This window comes from Ambystoma mexicanum, chromosome 7q (genome assembly GCF_040938575.1).
Source record: "Ambystoma mexicanum isolate Mex_15411 chromosome 7q, UKY_AmexF1_1, whole genome shotgun sequence".
NCBI classification, from domain to species: Eukaryota; Metazoa; Chordata; class Amphibia; order Caudata; family Ambystomatidae; genus Ambystoma; species Ambystoma mexicanum.
The window spans coordinates 1,028,856,699-1,028,879,505 of record NC_090941.1 but is presented as its reverse complement, the minus strand read 5'-3'; the positions used below and the strand labels follow the sequence as shown (position 1 = coordinate 1,028,879,505).

At 42.7% G+C, this 22,807-nt stretch overlaps 1 protein-coding gene across 1 annotated transcript in view; it reads right to left on the bottom strand.

Moving 5' to 3' along the window:
• The window catches only part of LOC138528107 (short transient receptor potential channel 2-like), a 236,174-nt gene that overhangs the window by 42,363 nt on the left and 171,004 nt on the right, over positions 1-22,807 (bottom strand). Inside the window, exon 7 of the mRNA XM_069639559.1 lies at positions 11,114-11,276. Within this exon, the coding sequence (XP_069495660.1) occupies positions 11,114-11,276 (163 nt within the window). The remainder of the gene's footprint in view (positions 1-11,113; positions 11,277-22,807) is intronic.

Below are 22,807 nucleotides of genomic sequence, written 5' to 3'. Positions count from 1 at the left end.
TCTCGCAGGAATGTGTGTCGTAGGAGCATTTCTCATAGGAGCGTGTCTCCTAGGACTGCTTGTTGTAGGACAGTGTGTCGTAGGAGCATGTGTCAAAGGTGGGTGTCATAGGAGGGTGTGTCATAGGAGCACATGTCGTAGGAGCATGTGCCGCAGGATCATGTCTCATGAGAGTGTGTCATAAGAGTGTGTGTCATAGGAGCTTGTCGTAGGAGCACCTGCAATAGGTGCTTGTGTCGTAGGACCACCTATCATAGGAGCGCCTGTCGTAGGAGTGCCTGTCGTAGGAGCGCATGTCGTAGGAGCGCATGTCGTAGGTGCGCATGTTGTCTCAGCATGTCTCGCAACAGAGTGTGTTGTAGGAGCGTGTATCGTAGTCGAGTGTTCCATAGGAGCTTGTGGCGTAGGAGTGAATGTGGTGGGAGCGCATGTCATAGGAGCGTGCCTCGTAAGCGTGTTATTTGTGTGGATATATGAAACGTTTATCTCACACGTGCACAGGCATTTAATATAAAATGTAACTTTATTCTGCTCATGATTTGATATATAATTTTGATGTGCATTTTCAATACGTACAAAAGGTCAGCCCTCACTTTTATGTGACTACTCAGCAGATTACAATTGCAATAATGTAAGAATTGTAAAACTCATATGTCTGTTTGTACAGTTTGTGCACATTAATTACATCTAAACACCAAAATCAAACTCAGCCCTGACTTTCATGGGTTCTCAGAAGATACAATGGCGTAATGTATGAACTGTGAAACTCATACTTTCTTGGCACAGTTTGGGCATACGTGATATATAGGTACTTAAAAATGTTCATAACTCAAAATTAGCCAAGTCGATTTTCTAATTCTTTTTTCAGTGCACCAACCAAAGATGAAATCATGGAATCTAGGTGCATGCAAAAATTGCAAAAATCGAAGCTGCCAATTCTGAGATATTTGGGCCGACATTCTTTTCCTATGGTCAAATACCATGTTAAAAGCTGCTTAAAATGTGATCAAAGTAAAGCATTTCTAAACTAGTAAGCCATTAATGTACAATTCTGAAATGTTTCATGTACAGGCTACTGTTGAATATTTTCAGATGTATTCATGAAAGGGTTTGAAAGTTATTTTTCTGAAACTTCAGAGAAACTTCCTCTTAAACTTAACTATGCCTTGCGCTAGAGCAAAGGCATCATATATTTTATTTTCAGTGTAGCCACTTAATATTTTAAAAGCTCATGTTTACTCCCAATCATTCCATAAGTTGTTTCATATTTCATTTTTTATGCATTCAGTCATTTATTTTCTTAGCTCTTCCATAAAAAAGTAACACAATTCCTATTTAATTTGTGCAAATTGTGTTATATGTGTATACAATCTCGATTTACATGTGCTACCAAATTTGCCATCTCTGTCCTTACATGTGGGTGCAACCAGTGGTATATAGATAGCACAAAACATGAAGTGAAGATCCGAATTTGACAATATATTCGAGACATCAAGAGCAATTATCCTGCATATTGTGGTAGGTCAGAAGAAGGAGGCTAACCAAATGGGGGCATTCTTACATTTCCCTTTTTATTACAATAATAAAAGAAAGGCCTATATGTCCCTATCACAAAGGTTTTCCCTACCTAACACAAACTATCAGCTTTGTCGCCAGTATGGCAGTCCAAAGTAATGATCCCTCCTCCGTTTAAAAGCTATCCTGTTCTAACCCTACCACTACTTAAATATCAAAGGAAAAGAAAGGGGTCCAGGAGAATGACCCCCTTCTCCTGGACAGACTTCTTCCAGCCTTAATAGCTTGTTTCCAAATAGTCCTTAGTGACCATGTGAATCAAATCCTGTCATTCTTCTAGGGGATTTTTCCACCTTTTCTGCTTCCCCTTTAAAGCTTTCAATATAGTTTCTTGGTTTCTCACAATAGGGCTTTTGACCCTTATCCCTGTTGATTTTTGCAGTGTCTATAGGTGGCTTTCTCTCTTTGGATCACACTTCAACCACTCTGTGGAGTTTATAAACAGCCCTTCACCTTCTTTAGGGTATTCACTACCACTGCGAAGAATATGATGAGCCCTTTTGTACTCTTTGCTTTTTTCAAGGTAATCAAAACCACCGGGACCAGTATGATGAGTTCCCTCATATTCTTCACTTTCTTCAATGATTCCCCTTATATTCTTAGCTTTCTTCAAGGTATTTACAACCAGTGGGAAAAGTATGATTATTCCCCTGGGGCTCTCCCTACCGTATTCCTGTCCCGGGTCCCCCACCACTCACATTACCTCTATTCTGATGGATTGGTATCACTGATACTTCCTGTGGGATCCGGCTGCCTCTCGTATCTTGTGCGAATCTAGGGAGTCTTCTCTCGTCCAGCTCCTATGCGTAGCTCTGCAGAGCCTTTCCAGTTGCTATCTCACCACTGTTTAAGGACCAGTCAGACCAGTCGGTCCGCCTCGATTATCTTCCTTGGGCATACACAGTTTGACTCTCTGCCCCCTCCATGCTTCTTCTACCTCGTGGTTGACGGTGTCCTCTCGGCCGAGGACCTCCTTTGGCTCTTTGATCTCTCACCAGCTTTGAAGCTCAGAGGTTCAACAACAGCATACAAACTGCCTGTGCAATTTCTTCTCCTATTTTATTTTGGTATCAGAATATTTACATTGCCCTTATAATCAGGGTCGATGACCCCTGCCATGACATCAAGACCATATTTCCATGCCAAGCCAGATTTAGAGGCAAGTCTGATATAGGTTCCTTTAGGTGGGGATAGCACTAGACCAGTGGGAATGCATTTGTTGTCTCCTAATTCAATGGTAATTTCAGCACTTCTGTGAAGATCAAAGCCAATGGATTCAGCTGTAGACCCAGTAGGTCCAGAGGCTGAGGGAGTCGATTTGCTAAACTTCAGGGTCCCCCAACTTTTATTAGTTGGGCACGATCCCACACCTAACACCATATGTGGTAGGTCAAAAGAAGGAGGTGGACCAAATAGTGGCATTCTTAGAATTCTCTTCTTATTAAAAATAATAAAAAGAGAGGCCTATCAGTCCCTATCACAAAGGTTTACCCTACCTAACACAAACTAACTATGGGCCTTGTCATCAGTATGGCAGTCCAAAGGAATGGAATTTCACTCAATCAGTGCACACCCGTTTGTATTGACAGTGAAGAGGAAGTGCCAAGTACCATCCACACTTCAGCCACTCCCTTCGTAGTACCAGGTACATTCACGCCAAAATATGTGACGTATGAAGAACAGATAAACCAGCAGAGAGCCGCAGTCGGGCTCTACCCAGTGCCTATTGAAGTACTGACACCTAAGAAAACCTGGACAGTAAGGTATCCATTGAGAAAACCATATCTACAGGGAAGACAAAATGACGGTTGTCAAAATGGGATACCCGAAGAAGCCAAGAAGCTAATAAGAAAGACGAATGGTGATGTCATAATAAATCTGACTGACGCACATTTAGAAGATATAATGACCTGAGAATACTGACAAAGAGACGAAATACCATGGATAAGTGACATCATGAGCCTAAGTTGAAGAAATTGATGTCAAGATGCAGAAATGTATGCCATATGCACGATGAAGATATTAAGTTAGTTTAAACATGTACAGATGCAAGAAACTGCAAGAAGCAAAGGAATTGTGAAGCTTGCTTATGCTTAGTAGTAAAATAGATTGCGGAAAGTGCCAACTATACATATATATACCTCAAAAGCACTTTATAGATGAGTGAAAATCCACTACGCACATGAGCAGAATTGAACAAAGGTTACTAGAGGTCTCAAGAGGAGAGTGTTGCAGCAAACAAATCGAAAATTAAGACAGAGAGAAGCCCAGCTGAAGGTAACCATGCCAAGAGGCCATGGTCGTATTGGGCTGGAATAGGCCAACAGTGGATACAATTAAAGAGAAAAAGAACAGTATCCTGTTCAGAAAGGTCAAGATAAGCCACAGATGGTCGAAGACTGGCAGAATTAGATCAAATACATGGAAATGCACGAAGAAGAGGCCGATTTCACAGTGTCTGAATCACGTGACAAGGCAGGCAGGAAGGGATGAGACTTTCACACCTATGCATGGATCCCTGCCATACCCATACTCCTTAACTTTCTCAGACCAAGAAGCAGACTCAAGGCCAAACTACAAAGAGGTAATTGACACAAGACCACTGAAGTGATGAATGTTTGTAACATAATTGGAGGGAAGCTGGGGTGCAGACTAACTCCCTGCACCTGGCTGGTTATTCTGCATGCTGCTAGACGCAAGTGGAAAAGTATGAATGGGGTTGATGCCAACCCATTCATAGCGGACCGTGTAATCTAGGGTCCTATAGTGAGTAGAACCAATGAGACGTCGTACTTTTAGTGACGTTTATAGTGGGCATTTTGAAGGAAGGGCTTAGTTTCCCCACCTGACATTGATTATCCAACTCCATCTCCCCGTTTCCACGTACAGTTATAGTACCTATGTTAAACTTACCTTCCTATAACCAATCACTTTGCATGTTAGGTTTTTAAGATTGCGTGTCAGTGATGATGAGTTTTTGATATAAATACTGTGTTTTTTCTGAAATTAAGTGGCGTTGAAGCGAGAAGGAAGATTGAGCGGTTGCTGATGTTCATTGAACTCCCCGTTTTTTGTACTTGTCATTAAGCTGACTCCCTTTGCCAAACTATCTTGAGGGTGCTGCTGCTCATCTTAAAGGGCTGTTTGGAGACCCCCAGTTTTATGGACCGGCTGGGGTCCATCCAGTTCAACAGATTATCAGAAATGTATACAATGATTCAGGAAATGTTTGGGTGCAGGGGAGGAATACCGACCCTGGCACGGAGCCCTGACACAAAAAGAGAAAAGATAGTGTCCAAACTTTAGACACTCCCGTCCCGTGAACACCACAAATGCTGAAAACCAGCCAAGTACATTTACACATGTACATACAATTTTAATGAAAGTGTGATTCAAATCAATGTGACATGATAACATTTTTGACAATCAATCTTGCAATCTTCTCCCAATATTGTTCTATGTTTTCACAAAAATCCATTCATGCTCTACGCGTTTCGGGGACGTTTGCCCCTTCTTCAGGAGCGGACTTCTGTAAGTACAAAACAAAGCAAAACAAGGACCAATTTCCACATTGCATCACTGTCTACTTGAATAACACTATATTCAACAGTATAATGCCAGTTTTCAGATTAAATATGACCCCCAAGTACATATCTTGTTTAAATATATGCATTAACATCAAGGCTATATCCCTCTTACTATCAATTCATCCGTTGAGTGTGCATTCACCACATCTACTGATGAGATAAGCAGTCCAAAGAAATGATCTGTCCTTCATCAAAATATATCCTGTTCTAACCCTACCACTAGTTAAATATCAAAGGAAAAGAAAGGGGTCCAGGAGAATTACTCCTTTCTCCTTCACAGGCTTATTCCACGCTTAATAGTCTATTTTCAAATAGTCCTTGGTGACCATGTGAATCAAATCCTTTAATTCTTCTAGGCGATTATTCCACCTTTTCTGCCTCCCTGTTAAAGGCTTTCAATATAGTTCCTTGGTTTCTCACAATAGGGGTTTGACCATTATCACTTTCAGATTGTGGCTTTCTCTATGTGGATCACATTTCAACCACTCTGTGGAGTTGATAAACAGTCCTTCTCCTTCTTTGTACACTTCACTTTCTTTAAGGTATTCACAACAACTGGGATGAGTATGATGAGTCCCCTTATATTCTTCACTTTCCTCAAGGTATTTACAACCACTTCGACAAGTATGATAACCACTGGGATGAGTATGATGAGTCCCCGAATATTTTTCACTTTCTTCAAGGTATTTACAACCACTGGGACGAGTATGATGAGTCCCCTTATATTCTGAACCTTGCTCAAGACAACCACTGGCACTGGGATGAGTATGATGAGCCCTCTTATATTCTTCATGTTCTTCAAGGTATTTGCAAACACTGGGATGCGTAGGAGGAGGGCCCTTATATTCTTCACTTTCTTCAAGGTATTTACAATTGATTAGTCCCGAAGGTTCTTCGTACCGTATTCCCTCTCGGGTCTCCTGCCACTCGCGTTACCTCTATTCTGGATTGGCATCACTGGTTCTTCATGTGGAGTCATGTGCCTATCAAATCTTGTGCACATCTAGGGGGTATTCTCTCTTCCAGCTCCAGTGCGCGGCTCTGCAGAGCCTTTCCAGTTGTGGTCTCAGTGCTGTTTGAGGACCAGTCGGTCCACCTCTTCAGGGTGACCCAAACACCTCGATTATCATTCTTGGGCATACACAGTTGGCTCTCTGCCCTCTCTGTGAGTCTTCTGCCTTGTGGTTGAGGACGTCTTCTCGAGCAAGGACCTCCCGTGGCAATCTGGTCTCACGCTCTCTGCAGCTTTGAACCTGCTGAGTTCCACCAACAGCATAATTTGGTCCTTCTTCTGTTTTTTAAGGGGAAGTGGTCCTGCCCCAGCATAGTCCTTTGTCTCTCTCTTATGAGTGCTCTTCCTCACTCACTCAATCTTCTTAGTCCCAGTATGGTTGGCTGCCAACCACAGGGTAATCTTTATTTCTGGTGTTCTCTTCTTCTTTTCAGTATGTTTGTTTGTTTGATGTTGAGTTGGTGTGACATTACAGTAACAAAAATTGGGCCTCATTATAAGTTTGCCGGACCAGGAACTACGGTACCAATAAGCTTGCCGGTACCGTAGTTCCCGGACTGGCAAACTACGAGTTGTGCTCGCGGATGCCTTTCTGCCCGCAGAGCTGCACCCGCTAACACAGCATGTCGGATGCACCAGCACCGTTATATGGGGCCGAATGGGAATAGGGAGCATCTTTTTTCTGGCGCTCGCGAATGGGCAAATACCGGGTCCGGCGGGGCTGAAATGCCCTGGAAATTTTCAGAAGTTTGGCGGCAGCCTGCCGGTTTTACCGGCAAGGCTACCACCAAACTTATAATGAGGCCCATTGACTTGTAGAGGATGTTTCTTCTGAAACCTTGATGGTTTCAAGGTATTTTAAATTGATTAGTCCCGAGGCTCTTCCTACCGTATTCCCCTCCTGGGTCTCCTGCTGCTCTCGTTACCTCTATTCTGATGGATTGGCATCACCGGTTCTTCCTGAGGATTCTGGCTGCCTATCATATCTTGTGCGCATCTAGGGGGTATTCTCTCTTCCAGCTCCAGTGAGCGGCTCTACAGAGCCTTTCCAGTTGTGGTCTCAGTGCTGTTTGAGGACCAGTCGGTCCACCTCTTCAGGGTGACGCCAACATCTCGATTATCATTCTTGGGCATACGCAGTTGGCTCTCTGCCCTCTCTGTGAGTCTTCTGCCTTGTGGTTGAGGGCGTCTTCTCGAGATAGGAAATCCCGTGGCAATCTGGTCTCACGCTCTCTGCAGCTTTGAACCTGCTGGCTTCCACCGACAGCATAAGTTGGTCTTTCTTCTGTTTTTTAAGGGGAAGTGGTCCCGCCCCAGCATAGTCCTTTGTCTCTCTCTTATGAGTGCTCTTCCTCACTCACTCAATCTTCTTAGTCCCAGTATGGTTGGCTGCCAACCACAGGGTACTCTTTATTTCTGGTGTTCTCTTTTTCTTCTCAGTATGTTTGTTTGTTTGATGGTGAGTTGGTGTGACATTACAGTAACAAACATTGGGCCTCATTATAAGTTTGCCGGTCCGGGAACTACGGTACCGATAAGCTTGCCGGTACCGTAGTTCCCGGACTGGAAAACTACGAGTTGTGCTCGCGGATGCCTTTCTGCCCGTTATATGGGGCCGAATGGGAATAGGGAGCATCTTTTTTCAGGCGCTCGCGAATGGGCAAATACCGGGTCCGGTGGGGCTGAAATGCCCTGGAAATTTTCAGAAGTTTGGCGGCAGCCTGCCGGTTTTACCGGCAAGGCTACCGCCAAACTTATAATGAGGCCCCTTGACTTGTAGAGGGTGTTTAATCTGAATCCTTGATGGTTTCAATGGTTCTTCATAGAGGGATTCAGGGAGTTCCTTGATGGAATGTAAGTCCTTGTCCCAAAGAGGGGAGTCCCACTTACCACCACCCCCATGGGAATGTTGCATAGCGGACTCACCTCCCTATCTTCACAGAGAAGGGCTACCCTCAGGGGAGAAGTGACAAGATTCTGTGAATCGTCACAATATCCTCTTGCCGAACACTTGCTTTTTAAAGACACATCATATCTAAAATATTCGGTGATCGATTCTGTGACTTCTAAAATAAGAGGGGGGATAGAAAAGAAATATTGAGACAAGCAGAAGCCAGGTATATTGTGGACTCTGATACCAAAACCCCTAATGGCTATAACAAAGATGAGGAGATGCATGTCTTTATTGGTGAATACCTTAGGTATATATGAAGAGTGGTGGCTGTTGGTTTACTCATGACTCATTTTCGGTTAATAGAAGCAATATTGGAGCCTTGTGACAAAGTAAGGACACAGAACTTTATAGGATTTAATGTGCAACCTTTCGGCAATGACTAATTGGACTAAACGTGAAGCTCTCGTTTAGGCAAATACTTTCACCTTTATTGAGCTTAGACTGATGGTTTATTGCTGCATATTACTGTCTTTCTAGTGTAAGGGTGCAGAAGGAGGAGACTGACACACAGGTGGCATGGTTGTTGGCATAAACCTTTATTAGTAATACAAAATATAGAGAAAACCTAACTTTCCCTAACTCTAAGAGTGGTTTCCCTACCTCAAGTAAAAGTGCTAATGGATTTGTCAACATTTCCGTGTAAATAAATAGTCCACCTTCATGTGTCAAAAACCTACTTTTGTCCCTCACACTTATAACTAAACTAGAGAGATAATGTATCTTTTTGGTCCAGAAGAATGGCTCCCTCCTTCTGCACAGCAGATCACAGTTCCAGTTGTTAGGTGGGATCTTTACCTGAGGTAATGACTCCCTTCCTCAGGTCTCAATCCCTTTTCAAAGGCACAAAACAAAGTTTCAGGTTGTAATGCCAAAGAGCAGTAAAGTTCGCAATTCAAACTCAAAAAGGTAACGTTCCAGTTCAAACCTCAACACTCCTTTTACCTATAGTTGCTTGATATTGGCATCATCCGTATCAAACATTTTAATATGCATACTGAATGGTATTCAGGAATGATGAGGCCCTTATTTACAGAGTGCTAATATGAGATTTGCCCGGATTTGGACCCAAATTGTGCGAGGAGCAGCGGCTTGGTCCCGAAAGCATGCTTTTGCAAATTTGGCCAAAAGTAGGTAAAACAATATTTGTCTGCTGACTCATTTCCTGATCCAGTGTCCGCGGACCCCACTGGACCAATCATAGAGCCGCATAACGTTTGCGGACATCAATCGCGCATGCTGATTAGTCAATAGAAAATAAGAGGTGCATCAAAACCTTTGAAACGGATGTCATGTTGAATTTGCAGTATGCGCCGTAGTCTGCAAACGTCGCTGTAAAAACATATTAGAAAACACAACATTGCACTTGTCAAACTAATTAAACAATCTTTGGGGAGGTGAAGGGTGATGAGGATGGGATGGGATATCGCCATGAAAAGCCAAAAAGCGGTTGCATTTCCTTCTACGAAGTTCATAAACATCTCAGATGTTCAAGGACATTTCTGGGATGTTCGCCAACTTGAAAAAAGTTTTAAGACATCCAGGCATATTTCTGCATTATAGGGTCAGTGAAAAGCTGTTTTTGGATGGCATTCTGCTGGAGGTTTTCCCCCGCCTTACCTCCAAATCCATAGTACGGCAGTGTGTTACCACTGCATAACCACCCTTTTTAGCCAAACTGCTGAACTTGTAATAAGGCCCATTAATGTCTTTCTGAAATTAAAGGAATGCTACATATTGTGTGATCCTAGGGATCACCCTGATATCTAATATTTCTCAACAAAATATATGGGTAAAGCGTTCAGAAGATATTCATTGGCCACTCTAAATACATGCTACCTTTTGTCAGTCCATCCAGTCGTCTAAGCGCTTAACTGGAGCCGTCCAACAGGCTGTCTATCTTCGCATTTATATTTTTATTTTTCTCATTTGTTTTAAGGTATTTTATAGTAGGAGCCAGGCAGCTTGAAAGAGTGAAGAGGCAGAGGTAAACGAATTACAATAGGAAGTGAAGTAGAAAGGAATCATTCCCAGCTAGATGTAGGGTTTCATTCCAAGTCTGGTGGGAATTCCTGAGGAATTACCCCCAAACTTTGACACCCTTAATATAAATCAGTCTGGCAGATTTGTAAATGAGCCTGGAGAATTTACTGTCAGATTACAAGTGGCGTAAAGGTGAAATTAGTCCCCATTTTTAGAGTCCAAAGAACTCCATGGGGATTTTGTAGATTTGCAGCAGGCAGTCACTCAGCTCACAGGAACACCTTCAGTTGTAAGAGGTAAATCAGGGGGGTTACCTCCAGCTATCTGCTAGAGGTATCCCCCTCTGCTTTATTTCTAATCTCCAAATTTGGCAGTGTGTTAAATGTGGAGATACATTTGTTAATATCCAAAAATAATAGGTCTTTCTGAATTTTAGGTTATCTGTATGATCTCTCAACTCCTTTTAGAAGATTGTTTCATACTTTCTGACCCAATGAGGACTGCATGTGCTAACCAATTTCATAATTCTTTTTATACTTTGGGCAGAGCATAGGTTCCAAGCAGGTATGTAGGGTTTGAAAAGATCAAATTGGAAAGGTATTTAGACCCAACTGACTAGAAGGTCCTGTAGATAGTGCATAGTATCGTATAGGACATTCTGTGTTCAATCAGGAATCAGTGCAGTGATTCTAGTGGGTAAAGGTTGGCATGAGTTAAGTGCGTTATGCCCGCAGCTCTCCCCTGATAGCAGTGGGTGGATGCTACTATCTAGTACTGCAATTTCACTTTTTCGCTATGCTTACTCGAATATCCTCATGGTACCATATCCCTTTTACTTTGCTTTGTAGATGATCATAACTGAGGAAGGGAGGTAAACAACTGAGATAGGAAGGGGATATTGTTGTTTTAAAACAGATGTACAATAATATGTGCAATAAAGTGGATGCACCTAAAAAAATGCAATGAGGAATACATGTACATGTGGAAGGAATCATTCTACCACACCTGATCATGTCATCAATCATTTTGCCGATGGATATCTGCAACGTCCCAAGGGTTTCGTGGGCAGGGAGGATGTAGGCCAGTCGGGTAAAGCTCAGCATGCTGGTTACTGCGAAAAGGACCTCAGAGATGAACTGTGGGTCCTCTGTGTTCCAGTCGTACCGCTCTGAAATACCAAAGAGACTGCCCTGGTCACAGTTCACTCTTTCACAGGTGATAAACAGGTAGTACATGAATATGGATGGAATGCTTTAGGGGCCAGGTTGATGCCTATAGGTAGAGCAAAAAAGTCATATTCAGATTTGGGGCTTGCATTTTCATCATTTCTGTTACAAATAATGGTCGTGGTTTTGAGAGCCTTTGGATGAGAGATATGTACAAATTAGGCTATATATATATATATGTTTTTTTTTTAAATTCAATTTAAAGTGCAAATTGATTAATTAAAACATTATACACTATACAACAACATATTTTTCCATATCACACAAACAGTAAACCATCAAATCACATAGTCAATACTTTCCAAGATATAATACAATGCATGGCCTATAAAAGCGAAAAATTCCTTTAAAAAGCCAATTCATTTACAAAAAAATAAAAGAAACATAACACTTTGCATTATATACCACTCTCTATAATTCCAATATGGGTTTTGGTGTCTCTTCTCCATCAATCTGGGTAGCTCTCTTCCAAATATGAAAAGCGGCACCAATATAGATCATGTTTTCTGCCATATATATGGCTGACCAAAATTGATCAGGTTGAATCATATTCAGATTGCATACAAAGTTTCCATAGCCTCTTAAATACCATTCCTGCAATTGTACACATCCTGTGAGTAAGTGTCTGATGGATTCCATCTCCCCTTTACAATGTCTGCACAATCTATCCTCCATACTTAGACCCAGCCATGTTCCAATATACTCCCTACATGGTAAAATATTAAATCTAAGAAGGAGGATAAAGCGAAGCAGGCTTTTATTTCCGGTCTCGAACAGATATTTTCTAGGGTTTTTGGTTTAATTCCTTGAAGTGCAGGTAGAGTAACGCTTCTTACTTGCCAAATGAGATAGATTAGAGCATATGTCCCACTCATAGGCTTTCTTTTTTAAAAGATTAAAGATCACAGTTGTTTCCCCTATCTTTGCGGGTATACTCATATCTATTTCCCTAAGGAAAGAGAGAGCAACTCCTTTTAGAGTTGACATGTATGTATTTAGTTTATCACATGTCCGCATATTTTTACCAATCAAACCCAGCAAACTCTGATCATCCGCCACCGCCAGCATAAGTTTCATATATAAGTTTCATGTATAACTTACAACATCATATTTTCCATAATGTTTTTAAGGAGACCAACCCCAATTCGCTTCGTATGGCTTCCATAGGGGTGGATTTTGAGAGACCCAGTAATGATTTCCATAGTTTACCTTCTAATCTCCGGAGGTTTTCCATTTCCAAAGCTCCAACAACCTCTTGAGCATACAATGCACATGGAGTAATATATCTCTTATAAATGTCCAAAAACCCCTCAATAGAATATCCACCTTTATTTATGATATATTTTTTCATAATATTCCACTTTTTTACAACTTTGGTCTTAACCATCTCAAAGTAGAAGTCCTTTCGAGGGAGATTTATAATAGGGATTTATAGAATCAGGCTATATATCTAGGGTGTGGTAAAACTGAATACCAAACCCTGAGCATGATTGCATTTCTTTTTTAATGCATTTAGGGAGTTCAGACAGTTTTCCACTAACATTCCAAACTCATAACCTGCTCTCCATTACTGCAGTCATTACCCCATCCATGAGAATTTTGTATTCGACAGACTTGCTTTGTTTAAATAATTGGAAGTGTAGCATATCATCCCCTCCATGGCAGCTATCCGCAATAGAAGCCAACCCAAAATGAGAGACAAGAGAAAATGAAAGCAAGAAAATAAATAAATAAGCAAGGAGGTGGAGTGACCATATAGTTCCTACTGAGAACACCAAACAGTACTGAAACGGTAACAGACTTTAGTAGGGTTGTCCAATGAAAGCTGCTGACAATTGCTAGTTGTAGAGAGCAGACGACCACCCTTTGAAATAGAATAATTGCTAAGAACATAAGAACATGTGAATCCCGTCTAGAGAGATTGTTGGAGCCAACCAATCAACCAAGTTATGCGGTGAAACATTGCATTGGATGGTACATGACAATGAAAAGCAAGTAACCATAGTGTGATGAAATGCTATGTAGCTCTTCGCCAAAAATAGTGGAAGAAAATTGTTTCAGGAAACACTTCAAATAAGGACCTCAATATAAAGAGCTCCCTACCCCAGAAAAGGATAATTCAACTCTACCCCCCGCGACACCATTACCACCAGGAAAATGAAGTGCTGCGAGCGAGTGACGGGTTGACACAGAATGAAGAAGTGTAAGAGGTCTGCATGTGTGGATACAGTAGTCTGGAAGCAGACACCTCACGTTCCTTAGCGTGGGTTCAATTGGTGCTGCACTCTCTCCATTGCACCTTCAAGGGAGCGTTTAAGGCAGTGGCACCTGGATAGCTCGTGAGGTAAGCCCTCAGCTCTGTCATGACCTCAGCTCAGCTTGCAGTTCGCATGTTCAAACTCTGGCAGAGATGACACAGCCCTTCATTCTTTCAAGGTTGATAAGTTGAGCGCCATTAACTCTTGAGTGTATTCACTATTTCTGTTAGCTACTTAGCCTTAACATGACAACTGCCCACGATACACTTGATTATGACCAACTGGCAGCAATACCAGTGCCACAAATAACACTTCAAGATTGTTGTAAGAAACCGCCAATGCCAAACAACTGGCCCAATTGTCATATAATTTCCGTCAGGTTCTCATATGATGGTCATGGTTTCATTCATTTTCCAAGGTTCCTTTCTGCCTTCCATGACTCTGTATTGCTGGTGACAAGCTCCCAGCTCCTAGACCTCTACTAGCGGGAAACCATATGCCAGTATCTAGAACATCTACCAGCATAGAAGTATGTTCTTATCTAGGACCCCTACCAGCAGAGAACTGCATACCCTTACCTAATACCTCTACCAGCCGGGAACCATGCATCAATACCTAGGACCTGTACCAGCAGGGAACCATGCATCAATACCTTGGACCTCTACCAGCAGGGAACCATACATCCTTACCTGGGACCTCTACCAGCTGGGCAGCATATGTCAATACCTAGAACCGCTACTGTTTGTAGGCCGCCTAACAAAAATAATGGTTTTCTTTTTCAGCCGATTTTGGGCGGCCTCCAAAAAGCGAACAAATTACTATAAAAAAACTTGATTTATAATACTGCTCCGTGACTGCACGCAGCAGTCTTTCTAAATTGAACTGTCACACACCCCTGCTGCACATGAGTGCGTGCAGGGGCTGACAGCCACGGCCGGACCCGGAAAAGCCGACAAGGGAGACCGGGTAAGTGTGTGTTTGGGTTGGGGAGACTTGGATTGGGATGGAGGTGGGGGAGGAGGGGTGGATGGGGGTTTGGGGTGAAACCCCCCAATTTTGAATTAATCGCACCAGAGAGGGGGTAGCGGTCAGGGTGGTTGGAGTGGGGGGATGGGAGGTGGAGGCGAGGGAATGTCTTTTTTTCGCTTTTTGTAGGCTGCCTAAAATCAGCCGGGGCGGAAAACAGTTTAGAAAGACCGTTCCATCACAGAGCGGTCTTTCGAAAACGTTTTTGTTTATAGTCTTTTTAAAAAAATATCATTTGACCTAATACCCCTTATAGTATCTAGACATCTACCAGCAGGGAACCCAGGACCGGTACCAGGAAATAACTTATCTCCTTATATAGGAACTCCACCAGTAGGGAAATGCATGTCCCTTATCCAGGACCTCTACTAGCAGGGCACCAAATGACCTTACCTATGACGTCTACCAGGAGGCTACTGGGCATCCCTAAACAGGAACTGTACTAGCACTAAGAAGAACTATTTTCATATTTAGGAACTCTACCAGTGGGGATATGTATGTCCCTTATTTAGGACCTCTACCAGCTGGGAACTATACAACCTTACCGAGGACCTCTACCAGCAGGGAACATATTTCTTTATTTTGGAACTCTAGCAGTAGGGAAATGTATGTTCCTTATCTAGGACCTCTACCAGCAGGGAACCAAATGCCCTTACCTATGACCTCTACCAGTAGGCAACTTGGCATCCCGACCCAGAAACTGTACCAGCACCAGGAGGAACGGGTTTCCATATTTAGGAACTCTACCAGTAGGGAAATGTACGTCCTTACCTAGGATGTCTACCAGCAGCAAACGTATGTCACTATTTATGACACCTACCATCTGGGAACTGTACACCGTTATCTTGGAGATGAGGCTAGCACTTAAGGAGCGTTTCATGACCTGCGGTAGTAATGGTATTGGTTTTATGGAGCAAGGTCCTGTTCAGCTTTCCATGACTCCCCCATTGCCCGAGAGGTCAGCATAGTGTGATCATACTCAAACTCATACATGAAATCCCCCAGCATGCTGTGGTTTTAAAATGAAGTGAAGGGCTGTGTTGAAGGAACTCTGTATTATGTAGCTGCTTAGCCTGCTCCTGTAAGGGACTGTAGATGCATATCAGAAATATGCCCTAGAGCAGGAAAGTGCACATTAGTTGTGGGGGAGGCCAGCAGCAAAAGCCCAGTAGCTACCACAATGGCTATGGGCCTTTATATCAGGTGACCAAGGACTAAGGATGTGCACTTGCAAAGCAGACTCGGCAAAGGTTCCATGGGTAGCAGATGTCAAAGAAAAACTAAGAGAATGTGCACAAGAATCCTCGCTGGCCAAATATCACTTTGTAAAAGGGCCACATTAGGATACATATGCTATTGAGACAGAGTGGCAGAGCTCTGAGAACTGCACAGTGAAGATGTAACATTGTGGGATACAGGCGACCCTACTAAGATCCCTCTTTACAAGAGCCAGCCTGACAACGCTCTGACATATGATGCCCAACATGCCAAGTACATTGAACATGCAAGTGTACCCAGAGGCATGGGTATTTAGCAGACAAGAAGGGGAAATCCCATCTTTATATGTATGCATGAAGGGGTGTTTTTCTGGCTAAACCTAATTGTAAAGCAACTTAATGCGGTCCAAGAGAGGGGAGCAGGTATAAATGGAGGGGCTGGGGCTCAGTAGAGCTAAAGTGGAGTGGGGAAGGAGAAGTGATAGAGTGGAGGAAAGTGGTCCTGAATTTTCTTTGATGTGGTATTTGAGGAGCAGAGGTGTATCCCCTTCCTAAAGTGCAGGATGGCTGTTCTGTCTGAGATGTATTGGTCATGTAACCCAGGTGCATAGCAGAAGGCCTACATGCTGTTTTTCTTTCCCGCAGTTTTTCGTTTCCAATGTAGCAGTGTCATATGTTCTTGTTTTGGTTGCCCTCCCTAGATCTTGCGTTTCTATGCACAGGCATGGCAGGATATTTGTCGTCATTGTTTTATAGGTGACATGGACTGCTTTGAAATTGATGCATGCTTTTAGTCATGATTAGTGTAGTTTCCTGAGGATCGCCATGACATGGTTACTTTTCTTCACATAGATAAAGTGGTGCACGCCGAAAACACTTTAAGGGGTGTCAGAGTGGAGGCCAAGATATCTGTGAGAAGGGTGCTGATGCGGTGTAGGTGAGTGAGAATCTCAGCTTGAATGGTCTGTAGTCCCAGTGGTGGGAGGAAAAGCAGAATGATCAGAAAAGTGAGCGCGAATAACATGCTCTATGTTCACTTGTTAGATAACAGAGCATAACATTCCATAGAGTGGGCAACTAGAGAGCGTGAGTTAAGTAAGGCACACTGTAACATGGCCGGGTGCTTAGCTTTCTTGATGGCAGGGGATGTTATGAAACCTAACGGCCATCTAGTGTTGGCTGGAGCATAAGATAGTAACTCACTACGTTGTATCCTACAGGGTGTAAGAGGAGTACCCAAAGGGTGCTGGCCATCCTGCAGGGGAGGCCCAGTTCCAAAGGGAGGCCCCAGCCGAAGACAGATATCTACCCCCAGCTCGTTTCTTTGAAAAACAACTGACCATGAGGGAGTTAGAAGAAGAGGAGAGGAAGGCTCGAGAGGGGAGGTATTTACTGAGGGATAGTTGAAGGTATTTTGGACCCAGGCCCCAATGCAGAGGGTTTTAAATGTAATCCTTGTATCCACTGGGAGCCAATGAAGGGATTTCAGAGCTGGAGAGATAAGATCCCAGGGCTTGAAGCCAAGGAAGAGTCTTGCAGTCCTGTTCTGTATTAGTTGTAAAGGGGTAGATTTAGAAGAGGCTGTTACAGTAGTCCAGCCTGGAGAGAACCAGAGCTTGAGAGACAGAGAGCTTCTGGGGGAAGGAGAGGAAAGGCAGAGTACCTCTAAGGAGATGCAGTAAGAAGTTTGACTTTTTAGAGTGAACCACTCGGAAGTCACCCAGGTAGCAGCATAGGGTTGGTCCCCTTCTGCAATGCCACAGACACGCTAAAACATGATGAAATGCTACTCCCAATGAATTGCCAGTGGTTTATATGTGATGGCCTAAGTATTTCTGTCACTTTTTGGTTTACTTAGCGAGTCTTCCATAGGGAGTGAGGTGTGCCCAGAAGTCGCCCCTGGCTCACTGCCCCAATGGCATCAAACTGCACCCCAATGAGATGCTCAACAAAGCTGGAACATCTATAGTGTTGCTTGTTTTCCATACAGAAAGGATATGTCCTAGCAGTTTGGACTGTCCAGCCCTCTTTGGGTCCGGGTCCAAGACTTATTTGGATATGACTGGTTCTTTTCTGTCATAGCACAAACATGATAAAAGAAGATTGGAATTATGTACAGAATAATTTGAGATGCTTACTCAATTATTTTCATCCGTCATCTTTTGATTTTCTTAAATTTACTGATCAGATTACATATTTTAGAAATGTTACACAGAGTCTCTAAAGGTTTACAAACTATTCTTACATTAAAAGGCAAACTTAGTAAAATTTAAGAGCGTTACTTAAGCTATAAATGTATTAGTAAGCAGATCAAAAATGAGAAATGGAAGACAGCTGCTCTCTGCTGCTGTATTTCATACTACCCAGTGCTGTGGCACTAGCTGCTGAATTCACAAGTCAAAATTGGCCCCACTGTTGACTCATCAATGTGGTTATGTTGATATCAGCAAAATGGAAAAGCAGCCAGTGAACATAGTAATTCATCAAACGAGGCAGGGGGTTGCAGGGTCATCCACAGATAGGCACTTGCACCAGGAAATACAGTACATCGCATATCAGCCGGAGGTCATGCCCGGCTCCAGCAGGGGGGCCATGCCCCTCCAAGGCCACACCCTAGCCCCCCTAGAAAGGAGGCCTTGAATGTGGGACCCAAGGGAGTGGGGAGTTGGGATATGGGGGTGGGGGTCATTGCACTCAAAATGTGCAGCAGAAACCTCTGAGAGATTGGCATTCTGAGAAGCTGCACTGCAGGAGACCCAGCCATGATTGGTTTTCTTGCCCTGGACAATGATCTATGCCCCATAGCCTTGGAAGCACAAACGACCAGGGAGATGAAGGGCCATTCACACCTCTAGGTGAGGTAGCGCTTACTCAAGAAGGCTGAATACAACTATTTTCTCAAGCCTAAAGTCGCAAAGTTGGTTTCTGTAATCTAAAGTATGTTTATTTTTTGTGGGAATATAGCATTTTTTCACATAATGCTTAATAAAATGCTTAACTATATCAAACAATAAATGACACATGATGGTGTTTGCACACAGATTTCTGCAGCAGCTGCATCAATCGACTTACAAACTGCATTGAAAATATATATTCTGCTGCATTAACAACTTGTAAAAGTGAAAACATAAGGTTGGTAGTAACACAAATGTAATTCTGGAGGGGAGAGGACTAAAATGAAAAAGTGATAGATACATGGATTTCAATTAAACATTACCACTATCATTGCTCTGCACACCATTCCATGCCATAATTCTTTAGTATCTCTGTGTCATTACAGAGGGGGACAAGCCATTGGCATATGACTCTTTGTTCTGCCATCACAAGCTGCAGTATAGTTATAATTGCTTGGCCATGTACCATCTGCACAGGAATACAAGCAACCACAGGCATTTTAGGCATTGCGGTCTAGCAGTCTAACAATTTGGGGCGGGCTGCTCACATTAGTAGCAGAGCAAAGGCTGATTTGCAGACAATGGTATGGAAGGCTGACCAGAATAATGCCGGTGGTTATGATTTATTGAGAGACTTACATCCATCCTTTTTTAGTTTTGCCTAATAATTGTAAGCCAGAACTCTTGCAGTGGAACACAGATGGATGGAGACAGGATGCGAGGGGAAACACACATCCTATGGGCGCGTTTGGTCATTTACCCACCCAATGACTAACCATGGCAATGTGAATGCTTATGGCATTACAACCAACTACCTGCCCCTCACTGGCAAAACATACCCTTTGGGAACTCTTTGAGCAAGCTCTATCACAGAGAAACACCAATATTTGTGTTGTACTGACATGGCAGTTTTATATCTAAGCATTCTTTTGATTGTTTAATTACTTAATTGCATCTGTTAATGAGCTCCTGGTGTGATAAAAAAAGTAGATTTTATTAGCAATATCTGTGTCAATGCCTCTGTTCCTTGGACTGGAGTCCTGTCTAAAACAAGCAATCACAAAGCCAGCAATGTTTGCCTGTGTATAGGTATTAGACAGGCTTTTGCCAGGCAATGACATCATATGCCCAGGTACTCAGAGAGTTTCCCAGCTGATACCAGGCCAGGTGGTACCTTTATGGCAGTGCCTGGCAAATAGCTATCCATGCCTAATCGAACGCCAAAGCTGTTGGCTTTGCCAATGCGTGTTGATTTCAGTTTGTCTCCCTAAATGAAAGTGTATATGCCCATATGTGGTTGCCTTGTTTGCTATGCAGAGGGAATAGAGCTACACCTCACCGGTTTGCTCCAATAAGGCCCTACATGAAAATGACAAGTCTAGGATGGCAAGTATAGACTAGTTTTCAGATCTTCTTCTCCTTGGTACTTGCCAGTGGGGTGCGGACCTAAATAGAATGTATCTTTGTGTGAAAGCCTAGTCTACTCTGCCAGAACCTTTCATGATTCAAACTGGTAAGTGCTGAATTGATAACCTCATACTGTTTGAATAACTTAAGAGTTTGCATGTAAACAGAATACATCATGTGTTTTTTTGGTCTTGTTTAGAAAGTATGATGTAATTCCTGGGTGCTGAGTGTTTAGGCAGTACAGTAAATGGAAATTATTTGCTGTGGGATTTCACCAATGATGGGGAGGGCAGTGGGTTGGGAGGATTGTTACCCCCCCTCCACCCACCCCAACACACATTTGCCTCTCAGAAGATTACTCACGAACACCTGGAAAATAACACAAGAGAAGAGCATCTTTAATGTTGTGGGCAAAGTATAAAACGTATACAGCTTTTAAAACTAAAAAACTGTATTTAAATAAGTCCTAAAGAGTGCAATCAGAGGTGGATTTAACATTTGGACAAGGGAAAAATGCCCATGCCCCCGTCCCCCTGCTCTGCCTCTCTCCCCTCAAACACAAACAGCCAGGGATACACAAGCCCTCCCAGCGTGGTGTTATCTTTTTAATGTGTCTCAGAGGCAGATTATTTACAACAGGAAGCGATTAGAGATGCGAAATGGTAACTGACAGTGACCATTGCTGTGGTACTTTGTGTCATAAAATTATATAATGTATGATTGTTGGGTGATTAGAAATTAAGGGCATGCAGAACGAGTTGTGTGAAACAATGACCTTGTCATGCATTTCATTTTACTTTCGCCTTATCAGATTTCTTTTAAATCATCAATAATTTCTATGGTGGAGCTTTTCGGCTTCCATTCAGGATGGGGAAAGTAAAGCTACAATCATAGGGGGTCACATTCCAAATCAAGCAGAGTGGAAAAAGTGGCGCTAAAAGCAATCACCACTGTTTATGCAATGCAGGATTTTAGCTGATGTGGCAGGTGAAGTTGGAGGGCAGATCGGAGTTAACAAGTGTGCCTGCTCTTACAGGATCCCCTGACGAATCCAATTGGTTTTCCAACAGCATGTATTTTTATGTTGGTGCAAAGCCAATGGATTCCTATGGAATCCGTTTGACTTTTACACACTGGTAAAAGCAGGCAGAGTCCAAAAGAAACCATTGTGGATGGCTCCCATAATTGTTAATTGTGGGAGGGATTTACACTTTTCCAGACACATAGTGGAAAAGTGAGGACCAAGGGCAATATTTACCAGTGTTTTTTGCTTTACTTTATCAGTACTTGACTGAAACAATTACAATTGCATGGAGGTCTTTCACAAAAAACTGTGAACAGGAGTGTTGTAATTTAGGATTCAAAACAAAATAACTCCCTTACTCTTTTTCATCAACACGTTTCTACAATGATGACTTTGTCAGGTTGGTTTATCGTGTGACTTTTTAAAGTAATTGTATAAAATGTAGTATTATTTTAGGTATTCAAAACCAAACTTCAACGCATACCAACTTGACCTTGGAGGATGCGTGGTCAAGTATCTAAATTTCAAGCCCATCTCAAATTCCTGCTTTACTGCTTAACCAAAGTGTGCGATCCTGGGCAAATCATTCAGTCACACTGTCCCTTACCTGCCAAAATTAGGTGCCTCTAGAAGTGATTCTGTTCACAGTATAAGCTATTTAAAAAAAAAAGCCTCACTCGTGGTGCAATAGATGGGCAGCGCGTGTGTCAGGATCTGCCAAGAACACACACACCTTTCTTTGAAAATATCAGGCCACATGTATTGAACAAAATTGTGAAATTCAATAGCAAATCAAAGTAAACACATCAAACAAAAAGCTATCATGCACAATTACATATTTTATAACCAGTATGTAAACAGTATGTACCAGACAATGATGTACATGGGGCATGACAGGGGAGCAAGGGCCTCTCCACCCTGCCAAGCCCCACCAGGAGCGATATTAGGAAGCTGGAAATCCCACGACCTGCACTGTCTGCCTCCTGATCCAAATCCCCCTCAACCCTTGCTCACTCTCCTGCATACTAGCACTCCCTTGTGCACTCAACTTAATTAAAGTGTTCTTAAAAAATGCGACAAAAAAATAAAATGCTGTGCTTTGAAATGTAATTTTGTAAGAAACAAGAGGCCCTAGTCCTTGCTTCAGTATTCTGAAGGGGGGGGCTGTCTTTAGAAGAGGCTGTTACAGTAGTCCAGCCTGGAGAGAACCAGAGCTTGAGAGATAGTGAGCTTCTGGGGGAAGGAGAGGAAAGGCAGATTACATATTTTAGAAATGTTACACAGAGTCTCTAAAGGTTTACAAACTATTCTTACATTAAAAGGCAAACTTAGTAAAATTTAAGAGCGTTACTTAAGCTATAAATGTATTAGTAAGCTGATCAAAAATGAGAAATGGAAGACAGCTGCTCTCTGCTGTTGTATTTCATACTACCCAGTGCTGTGGCATTAGCTGCTGAATTCACAAGTCAAAATTGGCCCCACTGTTGACTCATCAATGTGGTTATTTTGATATCAGCAAAATGGAAAAGCAGCCAGTGAACATAGTAATTCATCAAACGAGGCAGGGGGTTGCAGGGTCATCCACAGATAGGCACTTGCACCAGGAAACACAGTACATCGCATATCAGCCGGAGGTCAGGCCCGGCT